The following is an 18861-nucleotide window of genomic DNA, read 5'->3' on the forward strand; positions in this document are numbered from 1 at the left end:
CTGCACAAACCCAAGACTTTATAAGACAGACTCAAAACGGATTCTTGCTCTGTTTTATTCATTCTAATGCCCAATCACACGGTTCATGAAAACAGCCGAATTTAAAAGATTGTCATTGTAACCTTCACTTTGAGTGTAAAATGTAGCTTTGCTGTCCTAATAAATATCACTTAGAATTTGTGATTTTTCCCATCCATATAAACACGACTGTGTGTGAGCGTCACTGCTGTGTGGTAAAATGACATAAAATTGGCTGATATCCTGTCATTACATATTTAATAATTAATAAGCAATCAGTTGGAGTCCTTTTTTTTATCGACTTTGATTGTTGGGTTAAATAGAATTTCCACCATTTTCTGTTGATAAACTTTGATGCATGTTTTGTATTTAATAAGACAAAAACAATTAGATAAAGTTTAGGGCTACTTTTATGAGATGAATAAACACAGTTTTGTATTGGGGAAAAAGAGTATTTTAAGAAGAACCTTCAGCACACTTTCCTGTTTGTGTCATAATCCTGAAAAATATTAAAACTTTCCAAAACTGATTCAGTTCAGGATTCAAAGAAAACCAGGAAACAATATGGCAACAATCCAACTCTACAAAAATATACATGTATGTGTTTATTTTCCAGAGACTGTTCCTTTTTCCCCAGTTCTTACTGTCTTTTATAATCCACCTCGTTTTATCTCAGGCCCTTGTTTCATGCACAGTTCTCTATATCTGCCCTAATGTCCTCCTCCTCGATCCTCCCTGTGTGACCTTTCATTGAGATTTGAGAGGTGAGTAATGGAGACAAGGACACAGGTTGGGCTTTAAAAACCTGAACCCTGACATGAAGTGTGAGTTAGTGGGTAGTCACAAGCCACAGAAAGACGAGGGGGCAGATTGATTCAACAGCCATGCCATTCATTAGGCAGATTTGTTAAACCTCAGTCACTGGTTCCTGTGACGACTGCCCTCTTGTATGAGGATGTGGGCATGGCTGCTCCTTGGTAGTGATGACAGTCAAACTGTGACTCGTCTGTCTTCTTCCCTCTAGGCTCGGGTATTGGTTACATCTGGAGATAAAATAAGAGTTGCACAACACATCTATTCTCTACATGATTTAGTTTAAAAAGCTTTGACTTTTTTTAGTAGAACGGAAATGGATATTGATGCCACTAAAGAAAAACACATGAGCTTGTTGGTGAGCAGTGAGCCTGGGTTTATAAAAGTGCTGCCAAGTCTATCCCTCAGTTGACCCTCAGGAAGTTTGCTGCTGATTGTGAGAAAAAGAGAGGGGGGAGCATTAGGAGAGAAAAAGAGTGGGGGGTCTCTTTGCTCTTGTAAGCTCTCGGCACAAATGAAGGAAACTACCAACCTCGCTTGCGCTTTCATGAGCTAAAGGTCTGCACCATTCACATGCAGCTCCCCACTTCCTCCTCTCTCCTGTTTTGTGTTTGCTGTTGTTTGTGGAGGATGGTGCTGTGGACTCCAGATGCTTGACCCAGCAGTCAGGTTGCCTGGTCACATGGTCCTACAACTGTTTATCTGAATTTGCTTTGCATCCAAACACACCTTAAAGGGCTCCTCCTGGTTTTTCACCACAAAGTCTAATGTTTGCTCTCCCAACACAGTGAAGCAATCTTCACTATTTTGAGGAAATGCCTCCACAAGTTATTTGGAAAAGAATCAAGTTGTTTTTCACCCTCCATTATAATGTAGATAGTTTACAATAAATTAGATCACTTTTACTCAGTTGACCCTGAATAGTTTATATAGAAAATAGAGTGAACACTTCTTTGCTAAAAGGCCAGTTTTATTGGGGGGGAAAAGTTCCCACCTGCCATCAGATATACTGAATCTGAACAACTGTGAATAAAGCTCAGCTGTTCTGTTAGGATTTTCCAGATGATTTTTCCAGACTCAATTTTTATACCTTTAGCTTAAAGCAATGGTTAGTAGACCAGTTAGAAAGAGGAAAATGTTCTCTTGCTCAAAGTTATCAGTCAAGAGAATGGTACAAGAAGACCCACATGTCTTCCGTATTCTTCATACGTCTAGACTAAGGAGAAGCTGGATTGAATAATTTATTTCCTGTCCTGGCTGATACCTGCCAACACTCTTCAGAAGAATGTTTCCATTTATGACGAAACCCAACTTGAACTTTTAACCCACAGCTTCTTAGGATATATTTATTACCAAATCAGCCATGCACATCACAAAAAGAAGAGTATATCTACAGTCAAATATGGTGGTGTGTGGGTGAAATTCCCAAACCTCACAATTTGAGAGATTTGAGAACTTTCGCAAGGTAGTGAGCAGGTGGAGTCCGATAGGCTCAGAAGATTGAAGACTGAATGCTGCAGTTATATCACTAGATGTAGTGATGTAGCAGCATTCACTAGCTGGTGTTAGCATGCAGGCTGGTATTAGCATGCAGGTGTAAACATTTTATTTCCTCCCTTTATAAAAAAAAAAATGCTTGGAATCTTTTAGTTGTACAGTATCTGAAAAACATTTGATTTACTATCTTCTCTTTTGCATCACAGAAACCTTTAATAAGGATGTGAATGCATATGAAACTTCTGCATGTCTGTGTGGAAGCGAGAAGGTCAGTGTGTAGGTTTTGTATATAAATAAGCCCACCCCCTCAACCCGTGAAGTGGGTGTGCAGGTAGAGAGACATGAAGAGTTGGAAGGCAGTACAGTACAGTACGTTTTGCTCCCTCAAATTGGGCCTCAATGTCAGGAGGGAATGGAGCAACACAGGAACACACTCACATACACACGCACACACACGAGGAACAAGGACCACATATGACGCACTCACTGGAATAATCACTACCTGTTAAACTGCAAGCAAGTCTGCACAATGTCAGGTATAAACGCTGTGTAACAAACATATCAAAGTTATTATCACCAGAGCTGGGAAAAACAGGCCAAATGTGTATTGTGTTAAAGTGTTGTAACTGTAAAGTCTTATCATCAGTTCTGGTTTTCCAGGGATGAGCTCACATTTTGGAAAGAAGAGAGAGCACTCTTTGTGGCCAGTTGGGCTTCCATGACCCAATTACTCAACCCACTGTTATAGAAAAGAGGTTTAGGGAAATGGAGCTAAACCTAAAGGGGAACATTTCTAATGTGTTTGCAGATTTAATCACATGTTGACAGTAAACTTTGGCTGCAGTTTTTTTTTTTTTTTTTTTTTTTTTTTGGAGTTTTTATATTCAGCGGTGCTGACTGCTTCCTCATTAGAGAGAGATGATGCTGATTTTCTTTTTCTAAGAAAATCGCTTTAAAGCTTTGAACTTGCTGCCCATTTGTCCCTCTGTGCAGAGATAAGTTTGGAATCCTTCCATGGATAAATTTAGGCAACAGCTCCCCTTGCCTTGCTCACATGGAGACAGTGTGTGAAAGAGGTTGTGATTCTACCAAAGGGGCTTATCAACACTCCAAGTAATCTGAGAAATTAGTGTTTGAGTTTGTCAGATCATTACTGTACTGTCATCTTTTAATCTGTTTGTTTCTCCTTGAACTCATCACCTGATTCTTTCTTCACTAGTTTTCCTTCTGATTTTTTTTTTGTATGAATCAACAAATATCTCAGAAAATTGGAAAACTCACTTTTTGATTAATTTCAAATTAGGTGGTGTTGCTGAGGTAAAGTGATTTCTTCTTGTTTCACAGGAAACCGACAGACTACCGCAGCTCCCCTGTTGTGAAGGACCATCGGCGGAGTCCCAGCGAGCGCATTGTGGTTCCTGGTCATCTGGGGGTCCAAGCCAACCACCTGTATGGCCACAGCCACGGCCACCACCACCACCTGGCCTCGTTAGCAGGCATGGACCAGCCTTTGGCGCTTACCAAAAACAGCATGGTGGAGACGCCACGCAGCAGCACAGCAGCCATGGCCTCAGTGCCACACACAGTCAGTGCAGTGGAACGGCAGCAGGTAAAATGCTTGTCCTGCTTGTTCTGACCCCAACGTTGAACACTTAAATAGTTCAGTTACTTAGTCGTGATCTGACTAATGTACTTTTGTTAGCCTGGCTTCCTCTGTGGGAATTTATTTAATTTTTTTTAAAATTGGTACAAAATTATTCTGTTTGCGTTTTTCATCCCACCCTTTCTTACATATTTGCTGCACAGCATTTCTTAGAACTCTTATTGAACACCTTTTGTTCTCTCAGAATCGTCCATCAGTGATCACGTGTGCTGCAGCCAACAATCGCAACTGCAACCTGTCACAGTGTCCCGTCTCCCACAACGGCTGCTCCAACTTCACCAACAACTACAGAAGAATGAACAGTGAGTGCAAACACAGTTATAAAGAAATGTTTATTATGGAATGAATTGGGTACTTTTTGAAAAAACATGGATTATTCGTCTTAGAAATTATGCAAGGTTTATTTTAATAAGCCAGAATTTCTTTTTTTTTTATGCCCGGTTAATATCTGGAGGTATTGAAAATCCCTGATTTCAACTAACCATGAAACACACTAAACTGAATGTTTAAGCTTTGCTTTTTTCATTACTTGCTTAGTTCATTTAGTTATGTAAGCCTACATTTTCAGTAATTTGAAGAATTATTTTAAAATACATGGTTAAAGTTTAACATGAGATATAATTTCCATTTTATTACTGCTACTTGTATTACTAAGCCTCCTATTAGTAATGTAGAACATATTTTAAAAGTTATCTGCCATCTTGAATATTCAAGTTTTTACTTTTAAGTGTTTTTTTATTTTGAAAGGTCAACATAATCCCTTTTTGTTGCTGCTTTAGTTATGCTGTTGTATGGAATAATGAAGCTTTTCTTTTGGATTGTTTGGAAACTAATATTTTATTTGATGTATCAATGGTTTTATTTTGAAGAATAACTGCAAACTCTTCAAAGCAAACCAACATGTAGAACCGAGTTTGCTATTTAGAACATCTGTTTTCTTCAGACAATGTTCTCTCCAGACATTGCTGGTTTAGGCCAATTAGGAATTTGGATCATTTGTACTTCCCTGAGTTGCTCTCAATGAATCGCTATGGCCGGCAATAATAACTTAAACATTCTTGTCTGTTATTTCAACACTTAAAAAAGTCACTTCAAGCCTCCATGACTTTCTGAGAATGTTGTATTTTCTTTGCCATAAGGAATTTAAAATGGCTGTTTTTATAATCCCACTGGGATTTCAATGATCTCATTGAGGTTAACGGGGAAATTTAAAACGGTCTTTTTGTGTATATAAAAAAGCCCCAAAAAGTAAAGTAGATATTTCCAGTGACCTAAAACTACTTGTTCTCAAACTAATTTAAGGCAATAAATTGCCCACAGAAAATCATAAAGCGGAATATATATGGGATGTTTCTCTTTTCATTATCAAATTGGTAACCGAGAACTACCTTTCTTCCAGCCAACACGGCCTGCGACCCTGTTATCGAGGAACATTTCCGTCGCAGCCTTGGGAAGAACTACAAGGAGCCCGAGCCCACCGCCACCAACTCTGTGTCCATCACTGGCTCTGTGGACGACCACTTCGCCAAGGCGCTGGGGGAGACCTGGCTGCAGATCAAAAACAAGGGGAGTCCCTCGTCGTCCGGCAGCAGCCCAAACTCCTCTCCTGACAGTCGCATGGTCAATCACAACCACTCCCCGTCTGTGGTCTCTTGAAGACAGAGAGGATTCCCCCCCCTTCTCATCCAATCATCTCAGCTCCAAGGTCCATGCCCCTGCCATTTTGGTCTGTCACCAGCTCCCAAGAGGAACTGCCTGCCTGCTGGTCTGCTAAAAACAGCCAAAACCCTCAAGCCTGCTCAGTGACTGTGGATCACTCAAGCAATAAAGACATGCTCACCTCCCTTCCATTATCTGGCACTGCCGGACAAATATCAGTTCTGACTGAGGAAGATTCAAAAGCGGAACATGACTGGTGCATCAGCTTGCTCCTTCCAGTTTTTCATCATCCCTGCATTGTTGGCTTGGAGCTGAGCAAGTGTTTGTAGTTTTATGTACATAAGAAGAGGAAAGACAGTTTTAATTATTCACTTTCTTCTTTGTTTTTTTTGTCTGTTTTTGCTAACAATAGTTCTGTAAGCTGATTCTGTTCTGACTTGCCTGGCCTTTTGAATGAAAAATGAGAAACACACCTTAGAACGCAATCACAGTCCACCTTACCATGCTACCAAAGAAACCTCAACCCCTGTTACTCAGTGCCCACCTTGGAAAGGGGGGCACTGACGCAGCACACGCAGCCCCTCCCCTACACCTCACCTGTCTGCTGTACACAAGCTCTGGTTGTTTGGCTGTTGTATGTGACCTTAGATGATCGACTCAGTCTGATTTGCACTACTGCTTAAAAAGGTATGGGTGGCATGTCAGGGTTGTAATCTGACCCTGAACACACTGGGGCTTAAAAAGTGTATTTTGATGCAATCACATCTTATCTCACGTGTTGGAGCTCTTCATTGATTTCCTAATAACTCCCGTTTAAAGTCTGCCTGAGATTAGTTGACTTCAACATGTGTGTGCAAAGTCTTGCATCCATTGTCATTTGTACAAATGTAAACACACTCCAGTTAGGTTGGGCAGTAGAAGCATGTTTGGTCACCTGCTACAAAGTGCTTTAGATAGATCGTGGGACTTTGTTTGGACAAATGTTAATTAAAAGCAGCAAAGGGAGGGTGTGTCTTGAAGCTAGGCTTCTGATCTGTGATCAGTCTCCAGCAGCACCTACCTGCAGAATGTCTGTCCACATCGTGAACTCTGAAGGCAGGATGGGGTTTTAACAGACTAAATGTGGGAAAGTCCAGAAATATATCAACATCAAAGAGTCATCATAGAAACTACTCTGAGCTTCCCTCTAATCTAAGCACTTCTCAGGGGAATTTATGTTCCACCGTATTTTACAACTTCATGATGTTGTCTAAGATTACATTTTAAAAGTGTGAGAACAAAGGGTTGAAGAATAAGCAAGCTAGAAATCAATGCCAGTAATTCTAATTTATGGAGGGAAAGTTAAACATTCAAATTAAAAACTGTTTCTATTGCCCAGTTCAACTTTAAAAGTGCGTCTTGAATGTGAGATCCAGATAGGGGATGGAGGTAACATTGCCCCTGAGAAAAACCCCTCTGACGGCCCTCAAGTTAAATTTGAATGTCGATTTCTATCAAATGAACAAAACCAGAATTTGTTTTGTTTTTTTCCCAACATCCGACCTGAACGTTGGGCTCCACAGAACCGTCTGCTTTGATGTGTTTCAAAGGTGTTAACTGCTGACACTGATTAGGGGATAGATGACGCTGCACGTCACTTTGTGGTTTCCGAAAAGAAAAGAGATGCAGGGGGGGGACACGGCCTGGTTTTCTGATGGGAGGGAAGAGGATTATCATAATCTCTTCAAAGACACCTTTTGTTTATGTGACTCTTTCTAACACCGGTGTTAGAATTATTCTTGGCTAACACCCTGCTATCTTTGTCCCCCCTCCTACAGGCTGTGGTTTAATAATTTCTAAGGTTTTAAAGGTAAATTAATGCTTTTACAGGTGCATGTATTTTGTTTTATTTTTAAATAGCTGGTATCTATTAGGGTTTTTAGCATTTCAAGCTTAACTATTAACCTTTTTTTTCATTGAGACGTTTGTTGTTACTTCTTTTGTTGTCAGTAACAGACATAGACACTATACACTCACTGCTGGGTCAGTTGTACTCCATGTTATTATTATACTTTTGTATTGTTTTTGTTTGTTTTCCATTAATATTAGTATGGTAACAAGCATCTATAGTGGGACGGCCTCCGGACAGGCTCTGTTAGGTGATAACGGCTTCTTCGCTCAAAACCGTCTGGCACGACGACGCCTGGCGTCATCGTGTTGGGCTGGCTCTGGGTTCTGCTGTTGGTTTGGGTTTTAATCAGATGTTGATCCATCGCTGGTACAGGATGCTACAAACTTCAGTGTGAGACGCCAAGTCGATCCAAACTGTCAGGTTTTCATCAGAAGCATCTTAGCCTAACTTTTGTTACACCCAGAGGCTACCTGAGTACTAGGTAGTCTCAAAGGCTTGGATACATTTGGTGATGTATCCTCTAAAATTGTCTTCTATTGTCTTAATTTTTATTGACAATTAAATACATATTGGAATTGGAGAACTAAACAGATTGCAAACTAGCTTTTTAGCTAGCAGCTCTTTTAACCTCCCTCACCTGACATTTTATGCTTTGACTTGGTGTTTAGTGCTTTCTTTTCTCAAGAATTGCTTTGTTTCGCTCTTCGGCATAAATACATTATATTTTGCAGTACAACCTGCACCACGGTGGCATACATTCCTCCAGTTGGGAATTTTTACAGGCCTCAAGCATCTTGAACAGCAGCCAGCGTTCCCTTCACGCAGCTTTCTTTTATCCAGCAGATTTGTTTCAGACAAAAGGAACAAACTTACTTGGGGTGCCATAACATTTTCAGCAACATTTAGAGCTTTTGTTTGAGAGACCTAGACTTATAGTAGTGGTATGGAGAATCATTTCATGTCACTGAGCTTTGAGTTTATTGATGAGGTTTTTTATTGTTTGCTGTTAAGCAGTCGGTAGCGAGTATGGTGATCCTAAAAGGTTCCAAAGATGGAAGGTGTTCTCTGAATTGTCCACACATTCCATCATCAGCTAACAAACCACATGGGACGAAATAAAAATCCAGAAAGATTTCATGAAAAGAAAACAGTTTTACAAGTTTTCTGTGACTAGTAAGGTGTGGCAGGCAGGACGGGGTGGCAAAAACTGAGCTGCAGGAGCTGTGCTTTTGTTAGAGCAGCTGTGAGTCACAAGACATTCACTTGGCAGTTAGTCTACAGTGCTGTAAAAATGTGAGTCCCCCTACAGATTTCTTTCAGATTTTTAATATCACATGAATATAATCAAGAAATGTATTTAAAAAAAACAATATTTGGATGATTTTATTTGTGCTTAAGGTAAAACAAGAAGAAGCTAACTCTTACCTTCTGTCAAAAGGTAATCACTCTAAACCAGGGTGCAAACCACCTTGAATGGCAACAACTGACTGACTCATTTACAATGCTACAGAAATAACCTGATTAATTTTCTCTTAATTTGGCCACATTGACAACTCCATGCCTGAATGGCCTAATAGGTCATACTAAATCTCAGTTGGATTGAAATTCAAACTTTGATCAGGCCACGTCTTTAAAAACATTTTTAACACTGACCCTTGACTGAGCCATCTCGGTACACTTTAAGTGATTGAGGATAGTAAAATTGAACATTTTACATTTACTCCTGCTTTGTTTATCTGATATTAGAATTGGTTTGGTCTGGAATATTTAACTGTGGCAGAAACGGAAGAAATCTGTAAAGGGTTAAATACTTTTACAAGGCACTGTACTTCATTTAGGGTCTCACAGCAACGTCTCTCCATATAAACCGACTGTAGCGAGTGCCTTGCTAGAAGACATGAGGGAAAGAGGCTAGAGGTCCAGAGGATTTTAATTTCTATCATTTACTTATCATTTCACTACCACCCTGTAGGTAGGAGGCGAGAGCGATGCTTTGGCATGCACTCCCTACACACTGTAGGAAAATCACTTAAAATACTTTTTTTATATTAGGTAACTATAAGACCATCATTACGCTGTGCGTAACGAATGTACAGAGAAAAAAAATCGTAGGTATTTTTTTTTGAGGAACAATTAATTTGTTAATGATATGTAGCTATTTAATTGTTTTTTTCTGTCCTTATATTGTAATCATTGCATTTTCTTTTTTTTGTGTGAAAAAAGTTGATCTTTTTTTTTTGTCAGTAGAGTTTTGTTTGTCTGGAGTGAAGGTTCAAGTGCAGGAACACAGTAAATGTATGAAACCACATTAGGCCACACAGATGTGTTGTCGACAATCGCTACTTCTACTCGTACACGTTTGTCTCCATTCATCAGAAATCTGACATTCGAACAAAAACGTAACTTGGAACTAATTTTTTTTCCCTTTTGACGAAACAATTACCATTGAAGTGTGAAAACAAAAGTTACTGGCAGGTACATCTAAATGCATGTAAGCAATTCCAAGTCTTGTTCTACGGATGGAGACTGAATCACATTTGAATCCTTTATTTTGATCCAGGGTGTTTTTTTTCCCACCCAATGATTTTGGTGGTAAATTAGCTGTGAATCCACCACCACAGTTTCCACCTTTAATAAATCTTTATCAAGTTATACATTCAGCTGACAAATCAAAGAGGAGTTGGTCTTCACTCTGATTGCTCCACATGTTCCATGTCTGATTTTTGAAGTGGAAGTAGCATGTACTTAGTGGTAGTAGTACTCTGAACTGTAAGATATAATGTATCAAAAATCAACAAATTTTGTGGCTCTGCGTCTCCTACTCAAAAGGTTTTGGCAGGCCACCTTTTTTGTACGTAAAGTAGCCTTGATGAACAATAAAGTGCTTTTAAACCACAGACTGTGCGTCTCTGTCCTGAAGCTCTTTTCATGTGGTTGTGTGAAGAGTTGGAGACATTTCTGCAACTAAACACACGGAGTGTGTGGAAGGATGTCGAGTGCATATAGTTCCATTACACAGAAACCACACGGTCATCTAAAGCTCTTTGATGTTAAACTGCGAGAAAACTTTTTATTACACTTTTTAGGTTAAACACTAACAGAAGTGAAGTGGCTAAGTTGATACATTATTCATTCACAATTTCTGCTTTGCTTTTAAACACTGATCTCATCATTGAGCTTTTTTTTTTTTTACTCGACAAATAATGCATTAAAATGTTACAGACCTTGAGACTCAAACAAGTTTGCAGACACAAAACAGTGCAAAGTAAAACTAAATCGGACAAAAAAACTTCTGAAATCTTAATTTGTCAACTTGATTTGGTTCCTGCCTGTCTGCAGTCCAGCTGCACAGAAACATCTGTGTGCAGGTTTCCTCACAGGAATGGTCTGAAAGCTGGTTTTCATATCAGCTGCTCTGTATATGTTTGGGTCTCTAGAAAACAGAAGATGAGATAGACGGACTTGGCGAGTCCTCGGATGTGTTTTACCTGATGCTCTTCTTTTCCAAGCTGATTGAGCAAACAGATGTCAAAACCTTGCTGACAGATTCAACTAAACAGGTTTATTGTGGTGATTGTAATTTACAACTTAGAGACAATACAACACTTAATTTTTGCAAACATGGTTTTACACACCACAATAAGCTCAAGCTCTTTGTCCGTTTGTGAAGAATTAGTTTTACCATTACTGCCCAAGTGTGACGATGCACCTTGTGTCTAATGTACAGAGCTTGATGTTTGGTATTGTGAAGAATATTTTTGGAGTGAAATCCTCCCGCTGCTCCACCATTCAGATGCTCTCATCGTCGCTCATGTCCCAAATCTGACAAGAACAAAAACATAAAAGAAGTCTTTCAGAGATAAAATAATTAATGAGGCAAAACAAAGCAGATTTCAAGAGACATCAGAGAAAATTCCAGGAGACTTTTTCTTCTTAGAAAGCTCCCGCAGAAGCAGGTGTTTGAGCTGCTAACACTTTAATGTTACGTTTACATTCTGGACTCTCGACTTGGTATGCTCCATCTTCACAAACATCCTGAGTAAATAAAGTTCAGGCTTCAGAAATACTGTTTGCATGCTTTTATCACCAACTGTATGTGAAACTGAAAGCTGCATTGCAATAATACAGAACAAATCCAGTGCATCATAATGCAAACTAATGCAGAGCAAAAAGGGATTTTGGTAATGTACTACACAGGATTCAGATTTCTTCTAATTGTTAGAAATATTCAGAGCCTGGAGCGCTGCCGATTTGGAAAAGCTTTTCAAAAACATTAGTACAAATTACTCCAAGTAGCTTTCTGACCAGGAAGTGACACAAAAACACAGAAGGACCGGCTTTTCAGCAATGTCAGTAAACAAAAGTGGCCTTCTTACGGCAGCAGATTCCTCACATTCCCCCACTATAAAGCGTAATTCGCATACCTCCTCCAACACCGACTGGAATGCTACACGGACTGAGACACATTTCTGACACACATACGCTGCATTCCTCCACTTCACTGCTCAGAGCTGAGACAGAAAACTAAGAAATCCCCTACCAAAAAAACAAAATAAAAAAAAAACACCACTAATGTGGAGAACATCCAACTTTAGGCTGAAAGAAACCACTGAAAAATGTTTATTTTTATTTCACCATTTCTAGATATATGTCCCATTCTACAAAATACTGGCACATCTTTAATATTTCAAGTAAAAGATACTGTTTCAAACTTTGTTGAAGACAAAAAATTTTCCAAAAAACAAAGTAAAAAAAAAACAGGAAGTGCAGTATTTTCAGACCAATAACATCAACAAAAAGCACAAGTTTATATTCAATTACATAATTGCAATGCTAAAGAAATATTCCTAATAACTTTAAAGTTTATTAGTTTGTCCTCCATCAGTGTTTTTCATTGATCTAGTTTAGGTGATCCAATAACTAATATATCACTGAACAGAAATGTTTGCTTGTGTTGGATATCTACAGACTACTATCTTGTCCCCCCAAAAGATTCAAATCTTTCTGTCCACTCACTCATACATCTGTAGAGTTACCAGTGAATCTGTCATGCAGTGTTAGGACTGGAGTTCTACACATATATACAGGAAGAACATGCCAACTGCAGTAAACCCTGGGTCTGTTATATAGGAGATGAGAGTCAATAAACTAAGAAATAAATACTTCCTCAGTTGTGAGGTGCAACTTTTAGATTGGATGAATGCATCATGTGCAAAAACCACAACATTAGGCTGCATCACTAAGCTGCTCAAGAGGACGGTTTCACAGAGACTGAGAGCTAGCATAAAGAAAAACTGTTGAACTGGATAGATACGGTTCTTTCACTGTGAATCAAAGGACATTCAGGAGAAACAAGTTAATTATTTCAGTAAAATACATAAAACATTTCCCCTGTAACTGCACAAAAGCTGAGCTTGTGGTTATTTCAGTGATACAATACTGGACATTAATTTATCTCGCCACACAAAAGCTTTCTGCAACAACCTCCCGGGAGGCTTCTTGGTAGATTTGATTGTGCTAAATCTGGGAACCTCATGGTGAGGGATTCTTGGAAGCTTCAGAACCTGACTTGTATTTACAATTCTTTGAGCTGTCATGAGTATGAAGTAGATGTAAAGCAGCAGAGGCTCAGAGGTGCACAAAGGTGTTTGGGTGTTGTTGCTAAGGTACACAAGAGGTTTCTCTCTGCATCATTTGATTAAAGATGATCTCATTTTACTAAATCTTCAACTCTTAAACAGCCATGAGTTTTAGTGCAGGTTTTACGACTTTTATCTCAGACAGAAGAAAATGTGTAATGATTAATGCTGTTCGTTTGCTGGTTCTCACTTTAAATGAATATGAATATAAAAAACAAATCATTATTGTATTAATGAGATTAATGTCAAATTCCAATGGGAGACGATTTTGGCGGTTTCCAATAGTTCTTCCAAAACAGTCTTGAGAAATGTTAAGTCTCTGAATTACTAAAACGTAATTGTAACAGGCAGGACAACCAAAGGAATGCTAAACACAAACTGATAGCTGGAAAATTTCCACCAAGAATTGACGTAAAAAAAAAAAAAACCCAGATAGACACGATAAAGTTGTCTGGAAAAAAAAAAGTGCTTATTTGATTCTTACTAGCAAGTCAACCTTGCAAAATCACCCAACATGAACTGGATTTAAACCTCAGCCAATCAGATTTCAGTTCCTCATTGTCCTGCGGTGTGTTTATGGTTTGGATGCACTCAACCAAAGAGAAATTAAAGCACATCGGGCTGAAAGGCATCAATGTCGAGGAGCCAAGTGTTGCCCAACCTGTTCTGCCGCACTTCAACTTCTCTTGTTTACATGCTGCATCTACAGTGTGTTTGTCAGATTGAGTTTGAGGCCCAGAGTGGAGAATCAGAGACTAATTCATATGAAAACTGGACGCTCTGTATTTCTGCTCCACTAAAGCAGGGGAGCAACCATCACAAGGACAGAAGCAAAGGCCGCTTTGAAAACCAGTGAGATTGGAGCCTCTCTTTGGATGGCTGCCATGCCAAACGGAGGTCTTGTGTGTGTGTTGGTGTGTGTGTGGGCGTGTGCGTGTGTGTGCAACCTTTTGTACAAAATGGAAAGAGGGTTGGAGTGAGTGGGAATTTTGAATTAGGGAAGGTGGGTTGGGGAGGATTATGTAACATGAATAGCTTGAGCAAACTGAAGCCAACAACTTTACTCCAGCCTGTAAAGTACGACTGAATAGCTGGAATGTTTCTCAACCGTTTCCCTCCGTCGGCGCAACAATTAACCAGATTTCTGCGAAGTCCAAATCAGCTTTGGCCAATTAGGAAGCTTGATGGTTCTGCAAAGCTTAAAGTTTACAAATAGTGCTAACCTGGATGGAAAACACAAATATTATTTTGTCACTAGGCATTAGTGTTTACTACGCGTTGTCCCAGGAGACAGAATCTTATTTCAAGATAATCCAATAGAAACGGTTCTGGTGTTACAGCAGTGAAATCCTGCTTAAATACCAGCTGCAAATGTCCAAGTTTCCATATCCATTAGCAAAAAAGATAAACACTATGCTACACAGATTCATGAATCTAATCTCTTCTAAAAAAAAAAGGAAACTTACATTTGAAATTGCATAGGCCTAATTTCAAGTATTAGTGTTTTCCAATAAGCAGATTTGAGACATAAAATCTGTTCTTGACCTCAGATCAGAATGTCTCTTCAATGCCACTCTTAAAGCAATTCCACTCCTGAAGGACAGGACCAGAAAGGTTTGGGATAAACCAAAGTGTTGCTGGAGAGAGCAGTTTCTGCGGGTCTACCTTATATCAGGAACTAACCTGAGATTAGAAGAAGATGAATGAATGAATGAATGAATAAATGAATAGATGGATGGATGGATGGATAAACTCAAGGAACAAATGGACATGTGGATGGACTGACTAATAAATGGACAATTGGACGGACGGATGGATGGATAGAAGTAAAATAGTTTTCAGAAATCTCCTCTGACTGGATCTCGGCTGTAAAAGCTGCACATCGACAGGCCTCTCACCTTCACTTATTGTGGGTTTAGAAACAAAAACAAAGGCACCGACAGCTGGATGTTTTGTAACGTGCAGCTCATAATCTCTGTGGGAAAGTGTTAGGAATAAGCGGGGCTCTGGCTGATGTGATAATCCGGGTTAGTTGTTGAAACAGCGCTAAGATCTGATCAGATAGAGGAGGCTTTAGCTGGAAGTGGCGGCTGCTGGAAACACAGCCAAGCCTCAGCTGCTGCTGCTGCTGATTACTGCTCTCCCATAAACACAACAACAAGTCCCAGCATGAGGGGTTTCAGCAGCATTTACCACTCCGCAGGTCTGGAGAAAAGCAGCACTTCGAAAAAAGAAGTAAAGCCAGAACTCCTTTTGTTTTCTTTGCTTTGAATAACTTGTTCAGGAGGGGACCTTTGTAGGATCGTTGTGATTTCACTTCCACTGCCACTTTCAGTCAGATGACTCAGTACTGTGGCCTGTTTGGGGAGCCGTTTTAAAACCCCAAGCCCTCACACAGGAGTACATCCTATGTGCGGGTGGCCCCAGTGGGACTCCAACCTCTAAAGCCATTCAGCCAGGCAGCACTACTCAACCACTGATAGACTGGGCTATTAAAAACACATCTGCTTTACATATTAGAACTGACACCAAAGAACAAAGCGCAAAGTCAAGCTTTCATCATGGAGACTGGCTCCATCTGATATGCAATTAGAAGACCACACAAAGTGATGTGGTTTAGGGCTGCTGGGCGCAACAAACACTAAGTGCTGCTAGTTTAAAAAAAAAAAAAAAAAAAAAAAAAAAAAAAAAAAAAAAAACCATGTATGTTGGGAAAGCCAGTCAGTTTGAATTGATGTTTGTTGTCTGGTGACTGTGTTTGTGATTTTTTCAGACCTAAATCAAGCAGTTAGTATCTGTCATTATATGCAGAGGAGCTCCTGATGCAGCAGACGTGTTTGTTGACGGATGCAGGGATGCCCATCAAACAGGGAGAAGGAAATCCCTCCTTGGACTAAAACCAGGAATGTGGAGGTCTTATTTTTGTTTCCCACTTTGGTATTGTAATGGTGTTCTTGGTTTTTAATCTGCCCTTCTTTCTATTTGTGGATTCTGCCTACCATAAAAAGCATTCATGTGAAAAAGCACAATGAGTCTTCACATGGTCTGATATTTCAGGATTAGTCAATCTCTCTGGGTTTTAGTTGAGGACTCATGGTGTATTATTTCTTACCAACTCCTATTTCCAAATGTCAGTCAGATTGGATATGACAGAAATTGTGGACCGAATTTTTATGTCTTGGTACATATTCTCTAATTTGATTCTGGACTTTGACTGGGTCATTCTGACACTTGAATATGCTTTTGATATAAACCACGTCGGTGTTCTGCAGGAAGGCAGACATCACCCAAACTCTCTAATCTTTTGCAGCATTCAAAAGGTTTTCTTCTAAAATTTTCCTGATCATATTGCCCAACCTGAGCTGTGGATCTCTGAAGCTCTTCTAGAGTTACCACGGGCCTCTTGGCTGCTTCTCCGGTTTATTCTCTTTTAGCAAAGCCCCTTAGTTTAGGTTTGCAGCTGTGCCATTTTTTCCTGCTTTAGAAGATGGATTGAACAAACTTCATCATGATGACCAAAGCTTGAGATGCTGTTTCATAACGCAACTCTCCTATAACCTAATCCCTGACCTGTCTGCTGTGTCTCTTGGTTTTGATGCTGCTGTTTGTTCACTAATTATACAAATTTTTACTGAGATGTAATCATAAACAGGTTGATTTCACTCATTAATTAATATTCCTCTGAAGCCTTGGTTCTTCTGGAACTTATTCCGGGGTATGAGAGTAGAAGGAGATGGATACAAAGGGTTTTGATTTTATTCTTCCACTTTACAATCATACATTTATGCAACTTATAAACATGGTGGTGGCTGTGCTCTACTGTGAGGGTGTGCTTGTTCAGCTGAATAAACATGCTAGCCCCACTTTTCCATATTTTATTTCTTAAAGAATTGAATTTATTTTCTTTTTCTTCCTCTCCTCAACAATAAAGTCTCAATAAAGTACACTGATGATTGTAGTTGTAGCATGACACATCTATTGCCACTGATGCCTCAAAATAACTTGATCAGAGAATTTGAAAAGGAACTTCTCCCTATGTTATAAAAACCCTCTGATTAGTGAGCCTATATGATGAATGATTGTCAGTAATTTTGGTTTATTCATTAACCACAGTAAGGGGTTATCTACACCAAATATTTGTCCAATAATTAAAAAGAGAAACTGCTCAGTCTAAAACTGTTATTTCTATGACTGTCAGAATTAATAGTCACCAACAGAAAGCAGATCAAACACCACACAGGGGTGTCTGCTCAGGATATTTTTGTTTCCTCTAACAAATGATTCACATCTGGGAGTGTGGATTAACGAGTTCAAGAGGTGCTTCCCTTTTCATCTACCCCCTCCGAATCTCCCGAGGGCAGGTTTTATCTCAAGGAGGACAGAATACCCCTAAAAGTGGCTTCAACAATCACAGCGAGAAGCAACAGTCAATAAAAGTAGCTCCTGTACAGCTCACAATGGGTTAGTGGTTGGAAACCCTTACCAGCTATCCACATTGGGGGAAAAAAAAATCCCAGAAAAGACTTGCAAAGGTTTCTTTTTTAGCTCCTCTCCTTTGCTTTCCTCTCTTTTGGGAAACCACACTGCACTTATTATGGAATTACCAAAAGACACACTTAAAATTACCGTAACGACTACAACAATAGCAAGTGTGTGTGCATGTTTATGGACCTTTGTGGTGACCCTGTACTGCCGAGCGAGAGATCAGGCCTCACTCCCACAATGACAGCTCACATATATAAACATCATATACTGGAACAAACAAATGATCTGTGGCTTCTGGGTGCAGGATGTAAATAAATAATGCAGCTTTGGGTGTAGCCTCCATGAGGCGTCGCTTTCCGGCTCAGAGGAGGTTTCTGCCCCGAAACGCCGGCGCTTTGAAGTCGACTCAGAGCTGGGATGAAGTTTAAAAATCACCTGAGGTGTTGCTGAAGGACAACTTTAGTTTAGTTTATCAGGAAACACTCAAAGCGGTGAGAGAAGAGCAAAAGCATTTTTTACCATGTGTACATAATGATTTTCTTACACTTTTGTTTCAGACTATAAAAAAGTGAACTGTGAAAAATCTTCTGAGACGTTCAATCTGAATTAATCTGTGGAAATTACACTAAACATACTAATACATAAGGAGGAAATTTTTAAAGAACTGCTGTTGCCTATTTTTTTTTAAATGTGCACTTCTCTAAAGTAAAACTTTTTCAAAACACATTTGAAGCTTGAAAACAAAATCAGAAGATTTTTTCTACACCAGATTTGATTTCCAATTTTACCTACTTATTTTCTTTTCTACAAAGGAAATTACAAATGATACTTTAAATGCTTTTAAAAAGTCAACCGTGAGTTGTACAACAGAGCAACAGGGAAAGGCTGCAAGAATTTTTGTTTAATTATGAAATGTCATAATATCAACAGAATAAATGTTACCAGAAGTATGTCTTCCAACTACAAGAAAGAAGTTGTTTAATGAGAAAAAAAAGCTTGAATAACACATTTTTTTTGTTACTTCTTGTGTTGGAGTTCTCATAAAACTACTACTGGTACTTCATTTCCCGAATATTCAGACTATTCTGGTAATATTAAGATGCTATTCTCACAGTATTTAAACTATTATCATATGATTTTATTTATTGCGACAACTGTATTCTCATAAAATCATAACTATTTTTGTTAGGAAAAAA

The 18861-nt window shown here is 39.2% G+C and overlaps 2 protein-coding genes across 3 annotated transcripts in view; one reads left to right on the forward strand and one right to left on the reverse strand.

Moving 5' to 3' along the window:
* The window catches only part of vgll4b (vestigial-like family member 4b), a 36865-nt gene extending 26427 nt beyond the window's left edge, over positions 1–10438 (forward strand). For both annotated transcript variants that reach the window (XM_044121196.1, XM_044121195.1), the window contains 3 exons: positions 3673–3937; positions 4176–4293; positions 5391–10438. In XM_044121196.1, the coding sequence (XP_043977131.1) occupies positions 3673–3937; positions 4176–4293; positions 5391–5647 (640 nt within the window). In that variant the 3' untranslated portion in view covers positions 5648–10438. The remainder of the gene's footprint in view (positions 1–3672; positions 3938–4175; positions 4294–5390) is intronic.
* A 643-nt stretch (positions 10439–11081) lies between these two features.
* Positions 11082–18861, reverse strand: part of atg7 (ATG7 autophagy related 7 homolog (S. cerevisiae)) — a 72274-nt gene continuing 64494 nt past the window's right edge. The window contains exon 19 of the mRNA XM_044121194.1: positions 11082–11363. Coding sequence (XP_043977129.1) covers positions 11331–11363 — 33 coding nt within the window. The 3' untranslated portion in view covers positions 11082–11330. The remainder of the gene's footprint in view (positions 11364–18861) is intronic.

The sequence above is a fragment of the Gambusia affinis genome, linkage group LG07, assembly GCF_019740435.1.
Source record: "Gambusia affinis linkage group LG07, SWU_Gaff_1.0, whole genome shotgun sequence".
NCBI lineage: Eukaryota > Metazoa > Chordata > Actinopteri > Cyprinodontiformes > Poeciliidae > Gambusia > Gambusia affinis.